At 40.2% G+C, this 18,654-nt stretch overlaps 1 protein-coding gene and 1 pseudogene across 2 annotated transcripts in view; both read right to left on the bottom strand.

The window, feature by feature from the left end:
* Positions 1-647: 647 nt before the first annotated feature.
* LOC148156260 (NACHT, LRR and PYD domains-containing protein 12-like) lies at positions 648-15,348 on the bottom strand (annotated as a pseudogene). The gene is made up of 6 exons (XR_015764953.1): positions 15,324-15,348; positions 12,523-13,578; positions 11,401-11,578; positions 3,092-3,323; positions 1,325-1,371; positions 648-1,177 (listed from the first exon to the last, which is right to left on the bottom strand). The product of XR_015764953.1 is annotated as an NACHT, LRR and PYD domains-containing protein 12-like (transcript).
* LOC148156259 (uncharacterized) overlaps positions 14,722-18,654 on the bottom strand; it is an 18,028-nt gene continuing 14,095 nt past the window's right edge. The window contains exons 5-6 of the mRNA XM_088011380.1: positions 16,439-16,494; positions 14,722-16,291 (exon numbers count right to left, since the gene is read on the bottom strand). Coding sequence (XP_087867506.1) covers positions 15,756-16,291; positions 16,439-16,494 — 592 coding nt within the window. The 3' untranslated portion in view covers positions 14,722-15,755. The remainder of the gene's footprint in view (positions 16,292-16,438; positions 16,495-18,654) is intronic.

Raw genomic sequence — 18,654 nt, 5'->3', positions numbered from 1 at the left:
AAAAATGCCAGAGTAATCTTTCAGGAGGAGGTTTTCGACTCACTCAAAAAATAAAGAGCACTCGCTGAGACTTCTCTGATTTCAAACGTGTGTTTTCTTTACTTATAAAATAAAAATAATCTCTCAGTTGACTTCGTATACAAAATTTATATATAAACTTCTACCAATTTGAGGTAGAAAAACTGTTTCACTTCTCACTCCTTCACCAAATAATCAGATCAACCACATCAGCTGCTTCTGGTTGTTAATCACAGCAGGAGCCTAACTGTTTTTATGAGTAAAATCTTGGAAGCAGTGACTCACTCTCCATTTATCAGGATTTTCACTTTACGGTTATTCACCTGCTTGTCCTGTTTGTGTCTGTTCTGCTCATTTCACATAGATAAAGAAAGAAAATATTGTTTTCTTGTGCTTGATTTCAGTAACTAGCACAGTTTCTTGTCTGAAAAGATTATTTTTTATCCTTACTATGTCATTGTTAGCATCTTTGACCCCCGATACAGAAAGCACGATGAGCAGCGGCACAGCCGTGGTGAACCAGGGAACAGCTGAGTTTTTTTGGATTAGCTGTCAAACGACATAAACCACAACATTTTTTACTGCAAAAAGTTCTGCTCTAACAGAACAAACCTCTTAGATTCAAGTCATCACAGAAACACTGGGGAACCAGAACTGACCCAGAACCCAAATCCAGGAATCAGAGGTTCAGTGAATGTGGTGTTGAAGGTGTGGAGGAGGATCAGTGAGTCAGAGGAGACTCTGTAGAAGGACAGAATGCCAGCAGGACAGTCCACATACACTGATACTCTGTTAGAGACGGAGGAGGAGGAGGAGGAGAGACGAGTTTGTCTGTTATTGTGCCTGACAGAGTAACCACTATCAGAGCAGATCAGACTCCAGGAATGATCATTCACTCCAAACCAACAATCTTCACTGTTTCCTTTCCTCCTGATTCTTCTGTAACTCACTGATATATAAACTTCTCCTCTCCACTTGACCTCCCAGTAACAGCGACCAGTCAGACCAGTTCTACACAGCAGCTGATCCCAGTAATCAAATCTGTCTGGATGATCAGGATATGACTGAAACTCCTCCTGACATGTCACCTTCCTGTTGTCTTCAGACAGTTGAATCTCTCTGCTCACTGTGTTTGTGTCGATGGTGAGTTGACAGGAATCTGATGGAGAGAACAAACACAATCCAGCTGCAGTTATTGATCATTTATTGATCTTTGATGATGATCCTGAATGAGTGATGTGACAGTTTGAAGATGGTTGAATGTGAGCTGCTTTGTTGTCATGAATCAGATGAAAAACACACTTACACTTCCTCAGACCTGGTGTCAAGAATGGGCCTCCAGCAGGCTCCACCCTGAAAGGAGGAGGGGGGTCAGACCATCAGTCTCTTTCAGCAGCAAACATGGACATTACATGTCTCTCAGACACACATTGTCCTCCACTGAGACAGGAACAGTCCAACATCTGGATTGCAAACTGCTTAAAATCTAAAGTTCTTTATTTCTCTCTCTGAACTTTTAAACATCCATCTGACCAACATGGAGTTACTTTTCTTCTCATCTTTGCTCCTTGGGGCTGATTGGTCTGGAGCTCCATCAAATATTGTTTTAAAGTCCTTTCTGTCATCAGTAGATCATCATGGAAATCTAACTGAACTTCACTTTTATTCATTTAGTCAGAGTCCCTATTAAACTCTATTAATTTAAAATGACTTTTTCATTTTCCTTGTGAGCCGTTCTTAGTCAGGAGAATCTTCCAGAAAACTGGGTAATGATCTCTGCCTCCAGATGAGGCGTCTAAATATTTAATGATCAAACTAAATATTTCTCTATATCCTCTGTAGAACCTCATGGAAATCTAACTGCTGAACTCCGACTCTTTGATGACTGATGCGACAGTTTTGAAGATGAATCTGAATATTTTCATTAATATAGTCAGAATTTCTATTTATCTCCATTAAAGACCCTCCACTCTTTAATTTTCCTTGTGAGCCGTTCTTAGTCAGGAGAATATTCCAGAAAACTGGGTAATGATCTCTGCCTCCAGATGAGGCGTCTAATAAATCTCATTTCACAATCAGCTGAAATCTTCCTGGACACTCGTGTTAAATGAAGGACTGATCCATTTCCTGGGTCAACATCTGTTCTTGTCTCTTAAACCATCCAAACATCATCAGTTCTTACCCTCTAAATATTCTTCTGCTGTTTCTAAATTTATACCCGTTTTGTTTCCAACCCATAATATTCCATAGGCATTAAAGTGACCACATATTTCCAATTATCTCGACCTTTATTGTGGATTAACTGATTCTAATCTAACTTTTATGATAATTTTCTCTATCCCGATTCTCTGAACATAGATGATCTTTTCTAGATGTTGCTCATCCTCCTCCTGTTCCTGTCTTTCTGTCACTGAAACATTTACAATTTTTCTAAAATCTGAATTTGCTCTCAGCCATGTCTCTTCAGTACCAATAATATCTTCTTTATTATGTCATTTATCTTCATATTTTAACTTCCTGCCTATCAGCCAATCAGCTACTTGTATTTTCTCAGTAGACCAATCAGTGGAAGCCCCGCCCAGCCCATGATGCTCCTGGTTTGTGAAGACAGAGAGACAAACTGAACTTTGATAGGAAAAAGTTGAAACAGATTTTCTCTCTCCAACCTCTTGGTTCCACATGGAGCTATATTTGGCCCCCTGCTGCTCTGACTACCATTATGGTACCAGTAGATGGGTTGGTTTCCCAGGTTCTATCAGCACCTGGAGCACCATCTGAAGGATTCCTACAGTTTGAATGGGCTGCTGTTTGCAAAATTACACAGCAAAAATTGACAGCAGTACTTTGAGTAATGTATCCTGACATAAGAGAATCAAAGAGGTTCAGAAGGGCAAGTAATTTTTTTTTTACCATGTTATTAATTCATTTATAAATGTCATGGCTCTAAACTAAATATTTAATGATCAAACTAAATATTTCTCTTCAAACTAAATGTTTCCCATCAGACTAAAGACGTTTCTCCTCTTCCTCCTCTATCAGACCTTCTCTGCTCCTGCAGCAGGTTCCTCCATACCTGAGAGCTTCCAGTCTCCAGTCTGGATCCTTCAGTCCAGCCGACAGCAGCTTCACTCCTGAGTCTCCTGGATGATTGTAGCTCAGGTCCAACTCTTTCAGATGGGAGGGGTTAAAGGTCAGAGCTGAGGCCAGAGAAGCACAGCCTTCCTCTGAGACCAAACAGCCTGATAAGCTGCAGACACACAATTCATCACAAGATGAGAACATTGAGGTAGAGCCCAAGGTCTGAACTGGTTATTTTCATGACAGTAGCAGTAGTCTTTATATATGTCTTTTACAGGTGCCCAGCCCACATAAGCTGACAAGACACAATAAAACATATACAAACAAATGGACAGACATAAATATTCTTTAACCCATGTGGGTGCAAGGACTGTGGCAAATGATACAAGTTTTATGTATGTGGGGTCGGTTGGACCCCATTTCTAGACTCAAGGGTTAAACAAAAAGCATCCTGTTTCTAAGGTGGCAGGCCTTCAAAAATAAACTGTGCCAAATGAAACATAAAATACTTAAATAAATAATGCACTTTATCCTCATAAGACGAAAACAGAAATTGGTGCTCAACTTGTTAACATGAAGTGATACTGAACTGTTTCATTTTGTATGTAATAAAAATCAACATTTGTCACTTGTAGAATGGATGAGAAAGTCTAACAGCTATTTCGAGGAAGGATAAGCGATAATGCTCCTTTGTGCACCTAGGACCCAGCAATCCATCAAGTGCCCAGAGTTTCACCATCAGTGGAAGCCTGACCACTGCTTTTCTAATTATTTCTTTTCTTAGTTCTTTCAGCCTGGAGTAAATGAAACTAGTCTTGTTTATGTGTTGAGACTTAGCATGGTCATTTATAGGAGAGGAAAAAAGTCAAGAAACTGGAGCTTAACCTATTAACTCTTTCATGTATGAACTATGATCCTTTTTTATTTTCTTAAGGCATTAAAATAAGGTAGGAAAAAAATTGTCTAAAAAAAAAATATTTTTTTTATTTTCTATATTTTAGGTGATCAATTGTAATTTTCTCAAAATACAAAGTTATTTGAAAAATACATCAGTACTGTTTTTTAGGGGTTATCTTTTGTCACAATATTTTTTTTTTACCTGCAAGAGTCGTCTACAGTAGGAGGGACCGGGTTGGTTGGCATGCTTTTTGTCTGTCAGCCATATTGGATTTAACAAGAATAATTTCTTGTATTTGCAGCTAATGGCCAATAGTTGATGATGTATTTTATGATGCATTAGTGTCCACTTCAGTGGTCTGTGTGCATTTATAAAATAAAAATCCACAAGAAAATGGCTTTTAGATAGCTTTCCACTGTAGTGACCACTATGCATGAAAGGGTTAATAACATGAAATAGTAATAAAACGCTCCGTCATTCTTTAGGTAATACATATGTCACTTGTAAAATGGATGAGAAAGTATAACAACATCTAGGATGCACCAATCAGTCAAGTTCCCAGAGTTACACTATCAATTGATGTCTGTCTCCAACCTTTCTAAATATCTCTCTTCTTGGTTCTTTCAGTCTGGAGTAAATAGAGACATAGATTGTGTCAGATGTCATTATTATTGTCATTTGCTACTGAAATAATAATTACATCATCTTTGAAAGCAGGTAAAGGACAGAAATCTGGTTTTACCAGGATTGGTCACATTTTACCTGAGAGTCTCCAGGTTGCAGTTTGGACTCTTCAGTCCAGCAGAGAGAAGCTTCACTCCTGAATCCTGCAGGTTGTTGTTACTCAGGTCCAGTTCTCTGAGACTGGAGGACTGGGAGCTGAGAACTGAGGACAGAGCTTCACAGCTTCTCTCTGAGAGGTTACAGCCACTCAGTCTGAGGAGACAGGGAGGAAAATATGGTATTAGAATGTTCAGCAAAATTTATATTTATATGCAGTGAACCCTTGTTTTTCTTAGGGGTTGCATCCTGAAAAGAACCCGCGATAGGCGAAACCCATGAAGTAGTTACCGTTATTTTTTTATAATTATGATACAGCATAATTAAATACATTGAAACCAAAAACAAAACCCGTTTTCAGGCCCAAGAATTTTTTTTAACAAATAGAATGTTTCCTTACAAATATAACTACAGTAAAAATAATAATTTGAATCATCAATACGAAGTACAGTAGGTCAAATTGTCACTAGCGTATTTCACTGTACCTCTGTGACGCTGTGGCCTGACTCCACTCTGTAGTATCTTTTTCTTCTGAAGCCTGTGGTGCAGGTGTGTTTTTTCGAGAGAAGAACATAGTTATCGGTAGTTATTGTTGCCCTTTTTTCTTCTGGGCAAAAATATTTGCCAAAATTTGCCAAGCTGTATTACTTATATGTAAGTACTGTAATGTTATTGGCACACAGGTAGAGAAGAAGCATGGAGACTGTTTGGACAATCAGGTTGCAGAACACAATGCACTGTGAAAAAAACAGCATAAAAACATCTGCAAAGCAACGAGACCGCATTAAAGCAACGGTTCACTGTACAATTATATTCTTTGATGGAAGAAAATTTCATATTTTTTTTTTTAAATTAACTGCTTTTTTTACAGTTGGGTCTCCAACCTTGAAGGACTGAACTAAAGGCAACAAGAAGGCAATATAAAGAAATTATACGATGAACCACATTGATTCACTGTCAGTTTCAACAGAAAAAAGAGGATTTCTGCTGCATCATAAATAGTTGCTAATGAGAGTCAGTCTCTCTTCTCCTCATCACCTGCCAGCAGCTGACATTGAAGAAATAATGCACCACTAAATAAACTGGCAAAACATGACTAAATATTTAACTCATCAATAACAGATTTATTTATTTATTTATTTATTTATTTTTTATTTTAATACTTTATTTCTGTCACAATAACAAATTTTTTTTTTTTAATTTTTTATTAGGTTTTAACAACAAAATACAAAATGTGCAAAAGTGTATGAACAAGATATGAAGATTTTTTTTTTTTTCCTATAACAGAACCGAACAAAAGTCGTACAGAACACATGGATAAGCCTTCCCAAATAAAATCCAGAGGACTAAGAAAAGAAAACAAGAAAAAACAGAAAGTAGATATGTTAGAAGAAGAAATACAAAATACATTAGTCTTGTGTGCAAAGTACAATGATATAAATCTAGGTTTTAATAGTGAAAGAAAGGGGAAGAAAAAAAAAAAAAAAAAAAAAAGGGGGGGGAAGGATTTAAGAAAAAGGTACATCAATGGGTATTAATGACAAAATAAACAATTTGATAAATAATATGATAATGTAAATAAAAAAGGTCAGGCAAAAGCAAGAATTTAGTTGGGCACCATACGGGACGGCAATGTCTGAACAAAATCAAAAAACGGCTGCCAAATCTTTAAAAATTTGGTTGTGGAACCTCGTAGGGTAAATTTAATCTTATCAAGTTTACTAAAGTGTAAAGCATCTTTAATCCAGATTTCAAATGAGGGAGGTAAAGCTGATTTCCAGCACAACAATATTCTACGCCTCGCCAACAAAGTGAGAAATGAAATCAGATCAGCCTCAAGTCTTGACAAAGAAACCGTCTCAGAAAGTACACCAAACAATGCAGTTAGTGGATCAGGCTGGATGGACATATGAGCTACCTCAGACAAGGCTGCAAAAATGTTTGTCCAATAATGCTTTAGTGATGGGCATGACCAAAACATATGGATCAGTGAGGCCGGTGTTTGATGGCAACGATCGCATTCCGGACTAACGTTTGGGTATATTTTTGAAAGCCTGGCCTTAGTCCAGTGAGTACGATGCAAGACCTTACACTGAAGTAGTCCATGTCTGGCACACAGTGACGAACCATGTACACGGTAAAGAATTCTGTCCCACAAGTCATCTGGAAACAGAAAGCCAAAGTCCTCCTCCCATGCCGCTTTGATTGAGAGAATTGGGGACTCACGAAAACAGCACAATCTCTCATATAGACATGAAATAAGACCCTTTTTCGGTGGGGGAGGTGACAGAAGATTATCCAAATCATTAACAGGAGGTTTAAAGGGAAAGAGAGAAGTTTTTGCCTTGACATAACTTCGGACCTGTAGGTAACGAAAAAAGTGGCTCTTTGGGAGGTCGAATTTTGCAGAAAGCTGATCAAAGGAGACGAATGTACCCTCCTCATAGAGGTCACTAAAGCTTTTGATACCATGAGAGAACCAAACGGAGAAAGCACTATCGATCATAGAGGGCCGGAATAAAGGGTTCTTGAAGATAGGAGATTGTAAAGAAAAAAAGTTTAATTTAAAATAGCGGCGGAACTGAAACCAAATTTTCAGAGTCACTCTCACCATTTTGTTGTTCGGAATTTCAGCTCCTGATAGCAATTTGGGAGCATAAACTAAAGCAGACAAAGACGATCGTATACAGGATGAGGCTTCCAAATCCAACCAAGCCGGGGCACCGTCCAAATCATTTGCCTTTAGCCAATAAATAAGAATTCTAATATTGGATGCCCAATAATAAAACATAAAGTCCGGCCATGCCATTCCACCCACACTTTTTGGTCTCCTAAGATATGATTTACGAATTCTAGAAGGTTTATGATCCCAGATAAATCCAGTGATGATTTGGTCCAGTTTGCTAAAAAAAGAAACGGGGATAAAAACAGGGACACACTGAAAGAGAAAAGAAAACTTGGGAAGCACATTCATTTTAATCGTATTAATTCTCCCAGCAACGGATAAATGAAGCAAAGACCATCTATATACGTCTTGTTTGACCTTGTCCACCAACGGCTCAAAGTTAAATTTAAAAAGGTCGCAAAATTTACATTTGACCTTAACCCCTAAATATGTAAAACCATCAAGGACAACCCTAAATGGAAGAGAAGCAAGTGAATATTTTCGAGCCACCGAGTTTAATGGAAAAATTTCACTTTTGCCAAGGTTTAGTTTATAGCCAGAGATGCGGCTAAATTGATCAAGAGTTGAAAGTACAACAGGGACTGAAGAGGCTGGTTTAGAAATATAGAGGAGCAAGTCGTCGGCGTACAAGGAGAGCCGCTGTTCGATGCCTGATCTTGTAACCCCACTTAAATGTGTATTGGATCTAAGTGAGATGGCCAATGGCTCTATAGCTATTGCAAAAAGTAGTGGGGACATGGGGCACCCCTGTCTAGTGCCTCTGAAGAGAGGAAAGTATTTAGAGTAGATGGAATTTGTTTTGACAGAGGCAAGTGGGGAAGTGTACAAGAGCTTTATCCATGAAACAAACCTATTACCAAATCCAAAACGATGAAGTACATAAAAAAGGTAACCCCACTCCACTCTGTCAAACGCCTTCTCCGCATCCAGACTAATCACAAATTCAGCTTCACAAGAATCTGTGGGGTTATAGAGCACATTAAACAACCGTCTAACATTGGAGAAGGCATATCTCCCCTTAATAAATCCAGTCTGGTCAGGACTGATCAACGATGGCAAGACAGTTTCTAAACGGAGGGCTAAAAGTTTGGCGAGAATTTTATAGTCTACATTTAAAAGAGAAATTGGGCGATAGGAGCCACAAGATAAAGGATCTTTATCCTTCTTCAGGATCAAAGAAATAGAAGCCTGTAACAAGGATGTAGGGAGAGTTCCAGTTTCAAAAGAGTGCCTAAACATGTTCAGTAGGAGTGGAGCCAGTTTAAGACTGAACTTTTTATAAAATTCGACAGGAAATCCATCCTGTCCTGGGCATTTTGAATTTTGCATATTATTAAGAGCACGTAGAACTTCTTCTACAGCCAAGGGCTCTTCCATTTTAAGACTATAAGTTCGGTCTAGTACAGGAAAAACAAGGTTATCACAGAAAGAGTCCAGAGACAAAATATCAAATGGACATTCAGACACGTATAATGACGAATAAAATTCTTGGAACTGGTTATTAATTATTTGTGGATCCGAAGAAACGCCATTGTGAGTTTGGATCTGTGGGATAAAATGTGTTGCTGACGCGTTACGAAGTTGGTGAGAAAGTAGTTTACTGGCCTTGTCACCATATTCATATTGGGCATACTGCGACTTCAAAAGCATCTCCTCCACTTGTACTGATGCCAATCGGTCAAACTCTGCCTGTAAAGACAACTTAACATTGTATGCCTCGGGTGAGGGGGAAGCTGCGTATAGTTCGTCCAACTGCAGAATTCGAGTTGTAAGTTCTGACAACTTTGCCTTTCTCTGTTTAGTTTCGAAACTACTGTAGGATATAATCTGTCCTCGTATAAAAGCCTTAAAAGTCTCCCACAAGAGAGAGGGTGATGTACCTGGAGTATCATTTGTGGCAATGAAGAAGTCTATTTTTGAAGTAACAAAGGCCACAAACTTATCGTCAGACAACAGACGTGTGTTCAAGCGCCAAGGAACAACAGAAGGAGAGCCACCTCTCATCACTAGGTCCAATGTCACAGGAGCATGATCTGAAATTACAATGGCATTGTGAGAACAAGACCGGATATGTGGTATCAGTCGGCTGTCCAAAAGAATGTAATCAATACGAGTGTATGTATGGTGAACTGGGGAGAAAAATGTATATTCTTTACGAGTAGGGTTAAGAAAGCGCCAGGCATCAATAACTGAGAATTCTTTAAGAAAGTTATTAACAACTTTGGAAGAACGTGATTGTCTGTTAACATTATTTGATGACCGATCCAAAGGATCCAGCCAACAGTTCAAATCACCAGCCAAGATAAGAAAATGTGAGGATAAATCTGGAATCTTGGTAAAAAAGGAACTAAAAAAATTATAATCGTCCCAATTCGGAGCGTACACATTAGCCAAAACTAATTTTGTATTAAAGATGCTCCCACAAACAATAATGTACCTACCATTAGGATCAGTAATAATGTTAGAAGACACAAATGGTACTGATTTGTGAATTAAAATAGCAGCACCTCGAGATTTACCTTGAAAAGTTGAGTGATACATTTGGCCAACCCAGCCCTTCCGGAGTCTAGAATGATCTGAAATTTTCAAGTGGGTTTCTTGTAAAAACACAATATGAGCACCCAGATGCTGTAAATGATGAAGCACTTTACTCCTTTTAATGGGTTGATTTAAACCCTTACAATTCCAGCTACAAAACTTGAAAACCTGACCCTTTAGTAAATTATCACAAGTAGATTGTGACATCCATCAATCTGTGTAAAGAATGACCCATTGATAGCACTTAAAGACCAAATAACATGTGAAAAACAGTACGACAAAACAAGAACGTTAGAACTTACCCCTGATTGCTGAAGCATCTTCCCAAACAAGATGCGTGCATACCCCCTTTTGCTAACTACTAGATACCTCTTCTCAAGCATCCACGGACCCAGTAGAACTCAAGCTCCCACCAGTGCAAAGCAGGAACAAAAAAAAAAAAAAAAAAAAAGAAAGTGGATCAAATTATATTATCTAATTAAGTCTATAAATAGATATGCATCTACATACCCATACACACACAGAAATATAAATAAACAAATAAAGCATATATAGGAAATAAATCAGTAGTAAGGATAGGATTACCATTTCACAAATATAAATCAGAAATAACGAACATCAGCCTCAAACCAAGTCAGTTATTAGTCAGAAGGAGCACCACCTCCCAGTTTCTTAATAAAGTCTGTGGCAGCTTCGGGGTTGGAAAACTTGCGTACAACTCCATTTGGCAGTGTAATTCTCAACTCAGCAGGGTAGAACAGACCAAACTTAACGCCAGGGCACGAGTGTAGGAGACGTTTGGCATTCCCAAATTGTGAGCGTTTTTTGGCCACTGATGACGTAAAGTCTGGAAAGATAAAAATTTTCCTGCCCTGATAGAGAAGAGGTGCAGCAGCACTTGCCCGGCGCAGAATCAGTTCCTTCACATGAAAATAATGCACTCTGATGATAATTGGTCGAGGTGGAGCTCCTTCTTTAGGTTTTTCCCTGCTAGATCGGTGAGCCCGGTCCAAAAGCGGCACATCCTCCAATCCCAGGAGGTCACGCAGAAGCTGTGAGATGAATTCTCTAGAACTGGGCAGTTCCAGTCCTTCAGCCAGCCCGATGAGACGAATATTATTACGCCTTGACCTTCCCTCCAGATCCTCACATTTAGCCTGTAGTTGTTTAACTTCCTCTACTAAACCAGATACAGAGGACTGCAGGGAGGACAAATCATCACTGCAAGAGGTAGCAGAAACCTCGAGCTCTTTGATTGTGGCTCCCTGAGATTCAACAAGAGACTGGATGGAGTTTATATTAGCATTAAGCTCAGCCTTCACGGAATTAATTTCTGACCTTAATGTGAGAGTAAGAGAGTCGATCCTCGAGTCAAAAGTATCGCAAATGTCTTGCTTCAGACCTTGCAGTGCTTTGGTGAATGTTGCCTCACTGAGCGGTGTATCTGATCTACGCTTGTCGCTCCCCAGTGGTGTCTCATCCATCCGGAGCGCGCCCGATCCGGAGCCCGTCTCAGCGGCAGCACGTCTCTGACGAGGTCCCTTAGTTTCCCTCTTGTCCATTTTACAAGAGTCGCAGTACTTTAAAGCAGAAAATGGTCCCAAACAGTGCCGAAGAAAGTTGGCGAAAACGATGACGTCACAGTTCAGCGACACGAGCGAGCACAACCAATAATTAGCTTTAGCACAATGGACCATCCAAGGACGAAAACCACTCTTTTATGCTCACCCGTGCCCGCAGTAATATCAGTCCTAGTGCCACCATGCAGGAGACAAGGGTTTCACCCAAAAGTGACAAACCAGTCCGTTTCGGGCCCGGGTCGGGCGCTCTGTAGCTAGTGCACGCTGGCTAGGTTCGGGGCGACGACCGCGGCCTGTTACAAAAAGTTATTAAAACAAGCGACTTATCGACCAAAAAAGGTGTCGAATAAACCAGGGATTAGAAGCGCACCATTATATACATATGCGAGGCTGATTTATAAATAGGGGTGTGCTTTAAAATAAATGTTTTGTCCCTGCTTTTGCGGAGCCTCGAGAAGCACGTCTTCACTCCATGGTGTTCCGGAAGTTCCCCCACCAACAGATTTATATATAAAAAATAAAAAATAAAAATTGGAGTAAAAATTAGGGATGCACCAATTTATCGGCCAGCTGATTTATTGGGGCTGATTTCCTTGATTTTGGGAGATGAATTATCGGTCGATTTTTACATATGGAGCTGATCTTTTCTAGCTTGTCAAAGGTCTAAGAATCAACCACTGTCCTCTTTTGCTCTCCAGTAAGAAAGTCTATCTTTGACTGACAGACCGGCCCACCAAGCTGTGTCTGCATGTTTACAATTAACAATAGTGACCACACTGTTGACAACTTAACAACTTTCTTTCTATATTCAGACAACAATTCCGATTAAAAAAATAGTATTGGCCAAAATCGGAATTGGCAGCTTCAAATTTTAAAATATTCGTAATCAGAGATCTGACAGAAAACTGCAAGCAATTTACTCCTCGTAACAATGTGTGTCCTTACAGAGCTTTGTTGGAGGCTTTAACCACTGGCAGCAGCCTCAGAAGAGCCTCCTCTGAAGCAGAGTATTTCTTCAGGTCAAACACATCCAGATCTTTTCCTGATGACACTAAGATGAAACCCAGAGCTGACCACTGAGCAGGAGACAGTTTATCTGTGGAGAGACTTCCTGAACTCAGAGACTGTTGGATCTCCTCCACTAGAGAACGATCATTCAGTTCATTCAGACAGTGGAACAGATTGATGCTTTTCTCTGCAGACACATTCTCACTGATCTTCTCCTTGATGTACTGAACTGTTTCCTGATTGGTCTATGAGCTACTTCCTGTGTGTGTCAGCAGACCTTGTAGGAGTCTCTGATTGGTCTGCAATGAAAGTCCCAGGAGGAAACGGAGGAACAAGTCCAGGTGTCCATTTGGACCCTGTAAGGCCTGGTCAACAGCTCTCTGATGGAGAGACTTTAGTTTAGGTTTATTAAATAATGAAAACATTTTACATGTTTGTGTTTCTTCCATGAGGTTGACTCCAGAGTTGATGAAGGTCAGATGAACATGAAGAGCAGCCAGAGACTCCTGAACACTCAGATGGACGAAGCAGAACACCTTGTCCTGGTACAGCCCTCTCTCCTCTCTAAAGATCTGTGTGAACACTCCTGAGTACACTGAGGCTGCTCTGATATCGATGCCACACTCTGTCAGGTCTGATCCATAGAAGATCAGGTTTCCTTTCTGCAGCTGATCAAAAGCCAGTTTTCCCAGAGACTTGATCATCTTCCTGCTCTCTGGACTCCAGTGTGGATCTGTTTCAGCTCCTCCATCATACTTGACCTTCTTCACTTTGGCCTGAACCACCAGGAAGTGGATGTACATCTCAGTCAGGGTTCTGGGCAGCTCTCCTCCCTCTCTGGTCTCCAACACATCCTCCAGAACTGTAGCAGTGATCCAGCAGAAGACTGGGATGTGGCACATGATGTGGAGGGTTTGTGATCTCTTCATGTGGGAGATGATCCTGCTGGCCTGCTGCTAATCTCTGAATCTCTTCCTGAAGTACTCCTCCTTCTGGGGGTCATTGAACCCTCTGACCTCAGTCACCATGCCAACACACTGAGGAGGGATCTGATTGGATGCTGCAGGTCGTGTGGTTATCCAGAGGAGAGCAGAGGGAAGCAGTTTCCCCCTGATGAGGTTTGTCAGCAGAACATCCACTGAGCTGGACTCTGTAGCATCAGTCAGGATCTCCTTGTTGTGGAAGTCCAGCGGAAGTCGACTCTCATCCAGGCCATCAAAGATGAACAGAACCTGGAAGTGTTCAAAGCTGCAAATTTCTTTGGTTTCAGTAAAGAAGTGATGAACAAGTTCCACCAAGCTGAACTTTTTCTTTCTCAGCACATTCAGCTCTCTGAAGGTGAATGGAAATATGAAGTGGAATGTTAGAGATTTTTTTGGTATTATCATTTTGTTATTACTTTAGTTCATGTTCAGTCTAATGTTAATCAATAGTTAATCAACATTCAGTATTATTGTGATTTTCAGTTAAAAGTGTTCTCTTCCTTCTGTGTGTATAAACTGACCTGGAGGTCACATCTGCCTGTTTGTCTTCATGTGAAACAGTTAACTCTGTGTTTCCCAGACCTTATATTACTTTCCACAGGTGCCTCCTTATCAACCGGAATACTCCCTACCTTAGGAACTGTCTGTGTGCAGTCGTATTTCGTCTGCTGTCTTCCTTACCTAACTTCCCTCTTTTTGCTTGATAATAAAAGACAAGCTGTAACCAAGGGTCTTCAGAACACTCAGTGAACGGCTTGGAGGAGCAGTTTGCTGAGTCTTCTCCTTTTGCAAAAGCTTGGTCATAAAATTCATATACGTTGTCTGTGGTTCTTTTATGAAGGTTAGAGGAAAATACCTATCAGTAATCATCAGATTTAAATAGAGAAGATGGGCATATCTGACTACCTGATGCAATAGTTAGAACATTTAATGTTCTAAGGTTGTCGCTTGTGATTTTGTAGCTGACCATCCTGTAGGGTGAGGTGTGTTATGAATGATCGGGTACAGTTGGTAGAACTTTGTGGCCAATCTCAATCAGGACTGGGAGCGAGATTGCAGACTGGAGAATATGACCAGTAGCCAATCAGAAAGCACAGATTCCCTTCAGTGCTTTCTGAGTGGAAAACACGCCAGCAGATATCGGAAATGATATTTGGAAACATTAATGTTTATTCAACACTTAGTGCAAAGAATCACCACATAAATGACAGGAGTTGTTGTGAAATTGTACCGCAGTTGATAAACTCGGTTGGTTTTCAGCTGTTCATAGTTAACGTGACAAAAATAGGTTATAATAATATTTATTCAGTCAGAACTTTATTCTGACACTAGCCACATGCATCACAAGAAGATTGTAGTAAAGCATTGATTAATGCCTGGTTTAAAAATTAGTTAACTGGACTTGTAGCCATTTTTTTCTGTCCATTGTTCTCAATGTAATTTTAAATATTAAAACGGTAAATACTAATTAACTGATGAAGCTTAAAAACACAAATGGTAAAGATGAAAAAACAGAATAACTCACCTCCATATAATAGTGCAGCAAATAAAGCCACTCTTTTATCCAACGCCTGTTCTATTTGTTACATATTTTATCGCTTAAAATAAGCTTACAAACTGTCGCTATTGCTTCTATGTCATCAGACGTGTTTGTTTACTCTAAATTCATGTGTGACATATTAGGCTTTAATCTTTTGTCTGAAATCTGAATGTTGGTGAGAGAAATCGGTTCTTGTGTGGTGTGTCGCTCTTGCCGTGTGGCTGGACACCACACGGCATGATCGAACCTGATCAAACTGTTATACCTAAGATTTCTTTGTCGGTTAGTCTGTGGTCTCTCAGGTGTTGAAAATGGGCCAACAATTCTAAATTGTGCAGAGTGGGCTGGGCATTACACTAAGCACCGGAGTTGAGCCTTTTTTCATCCAGTGTCATCAATAGGAAGAAAAAAGGTCAGGAAGAAACGATAAAGCCAATAAATTAAAATAAGGTCGATAACTTTAATTTATCTTGCGAGTAACTGATTTGTTGTTTATTGCAACAGGCCTAATCGTGTAGAAGAGTTTCACCATGAAACAGTTTGGACCCATAAAAGATATGCTTCTGAATAAAACAGTTTTGTAGAGTGAGAGCACTGACAGAGTTTTTCTAACAGGAGGAAAATCTTCCGACGCTTTAGACTTAACTCAGCACAGAAACACTGAGGAACCAGACCTCCCGAATCCAAATCCAGGAATCAGAGGTTCAGTGAATGTGGTGTTGAAGGTGTGGAGGAGGATCAGTGAGTCAGAGGATACTCTGTAGAAGGACAGAATGCCAGCAGGACAGTCCACATACACTGATACTCTGTTAGAGACGGAGGAGGAGGAGGAGGAGGAGAGACGAGTTCGTCTGTTATCATGCCAGACAGAGAAACCATCATCATGAGAGCAGCTCAGACTCCAGGAATGATCATTATATCCAAACCTACAGTTTGTGGTGTTTCCTTTCCTCTCAATTTTTCTGAAGCTCACTGATATACTAACATCTCCTCTCCACTCGACCTCCCAGTAACAGCGACCAGTCAGACCAGTTCTACACAGCAGCTGATTCCAGTCATCAAATCTGTCTGGATGATCAGGATATGACTGAAGCTCCTCCTCATATGTCACCTTCCTGTTGTCTTCAGACAGTTTGAGTTTTCTGCTCACTGTGTTTGTGTCGATGGTGAGTTGACAGGAATCTGATGGAGAGAACAAACACAATCCAGCTGCAATTACTGATCATTTATTGATCTTTGATGATGAACCTGAATGAGTGATGTGACAGTTTGAAGATGGTTGAATGTGAACTGCTTTGTTGTCATGAATCAGATGAAAAACACACTTACACCTTGTCAGTCTCCACGGACCTGGTGTCAAGAATGGGCCTCCAGCAGGCTCCACCCTGAAAGGAGGAGGGGGTCAGACCATCAGTCTCTTTCAGCAGCAAACATGGACATTACATGTCTCTCAGACACACATTGTCCTCCACTGAGACAGGAACAGTTTGGACACCTGAGCTGTGATGATGATGCTTATGATCCCTTCACTCCAGAAGTTCTGGCTGTGTTGATCTTGTCTTTTTTATCTTTCTCAGTGTATTTATCAGAACTTTGGATTTGAACAAGTTCCTGAGCTCTCATTTCTAGATTTTCCTCATTATTTACTGCAATTGTTTCTTCCTTCTGAAAAACTTTTCCTGATTCCATTGATATATTTGATAATTTTCCAGATTTTACCTCCTGGTGGAGACCAAACTACCAAACATAAAACTACAACACTTTTACATTTCTCTCTTTGCCTTATAAACAGTTTTCTTCACTTTATGCATTTTACATTTAACTCACAACTTTTTCAAAGTTGTCTGTTTTGCTTAAAATCAGTTCAAAAAGAGCATTTAAACATCCATGTAGCCTCCATGGAGCTGCATTTCTTCCTATCATTGAAGAAATGCAGCTCTTCTGCTGCTTTGAAGCCACAAAAGATCTGGAGCTTCATCCAACATTGTTTTAAAGAAGAGGTCTCATTCTCACGGCCCGCGGGCCAATTGCGGCCTGCAGGACAATGTCTCGTGGCCCCCACCGTGATATGAAAGTACAATATTAGTGCGGCCCACAGGGTGAGCAGACTTCTGAAGGTAGTCTTGCCCGCCGTTCCTCATCATGGCTGACATGATGAGAAGTGTTGAGTTCAAGTTTGTCGGACATTAGAGACTTCAGACCTTATAAAAGTAGTAATTTTATATTGATTTTGTTTTAAATTTACTTCCAAATAAACCAGAAATATGTTTGATCATGTTTGCGCCACCTATTTATGCGGAGGTGTACTGCAATAAGTTATGTTTTATGATCAAAAACTGAATGAATGCAATATAAATTCATTTTTCCAATGTCATCAAATGCACCACATATCTAAATCAACCAATCAGAAAGCATGTTCGGCCATTTTGTGTGACTCGTAACTGGGCAGACTTGAATGCAGACCACGAATTTCATTTTAGGCTGTAAAAACGATTTACTCAATATATTTGTGGATTTTATAGTACAAATAGATTTTTTTTTACTTTGTTTTTGTATGTTTTTTTCATCCAATGTGATAATGCACAGTGTTGTGGTACTCGAGATCGGTCTTGGTCTCGAGTCCGGTCTTAAGACCGTTTTCTGATGGTCTCGGTCTCGTCTCGGACTCGACCGCATTTGGTCTCGGTCTTGTCTCGGTCTCGGGCGCTGGTGACTCGGCATTTTATTTCAAGACCAGTCGAGACCGCAACTGTGAAAATATCACTAAACGTACAGCATACTGTCCAGTTTATTTGTTAACATCTTTGTTTTCAGCTGATGCAAACGCACCGATTAAAATCCAAGCAACTACATGTTTCTGTTACTCCCCCCTCCTGCTCCCCTCCCCACCTTTCACTCGCGCGCGGCGCTACTCCCTCCTCCCCCTCCCCACCTTTCACTCGCACGCGGCGCTCCAGGACATGCGCAGTGGTTTTCTCTCAGCGGCAGAAAATGTTTGTCTAATCGTCAGTAATATAATAGCGCTGCATAAATAGTAAGAAATCCGATGGCCACAGCTAACTCAGCAGCGCTTCGCTTTCACAGACGATGGGGACAACGTCTAACTATTTTCGTCACTTAGAAAAGTAGCTCAAAGAAGGTAAGCTCCGTTAACGTGATGTTAGCAAAGCTAGCTGCAGAGACACATAAGCATTGTAATGAAAAAAAGTCACTCACTGTCTGAGTTATTGTGCGGAGATGTTGACTGTCTTGTCGCATATATAGGACAACGCTATGTCCAAAAGTCTGCAATATAGTGATGTGACATTCAGAAACAGTCGATTCTTCTCCACGGCTCTTTACTTATAGATAGGACTGGAGTGTCACTCACTGAGAGCCGTTGTTCTATCAGATTACCATACACTGTCAGAATAGCATACATGCAGTGAGTACCATGCCTGCGCATGCGCATTAAGAAGTCCGACCGTCAGAGGAGTTGTCAGTTCACCACATGCAACAAGTTATGACGAAAATAAGTCATTAAATTGTTTTCAATGATAACTATA

Source organism: Poecilia mexicana, unplaced genomic scaffold (assembly GCF_051168715.1).
Source record: "Poecilia mexicana isolate PSO_F unplaced genomic scaffold, ASM5116871v1 scaffold_12, whole genome shotgun sequence".
NCBI classification, from domain to species: domain Eukaryota; kingdom Metazoa; phylum Chordata; class Actinopteri; order Cyprinodontiformes; family Poeciliidae; genus Poecilia; species Poecilia mexicana.
The sequence above is the reverse complement of the archived record's forward strand: the minus strand, read 5'-3'. Positions and strand labels throughout refer to the sequence as shown.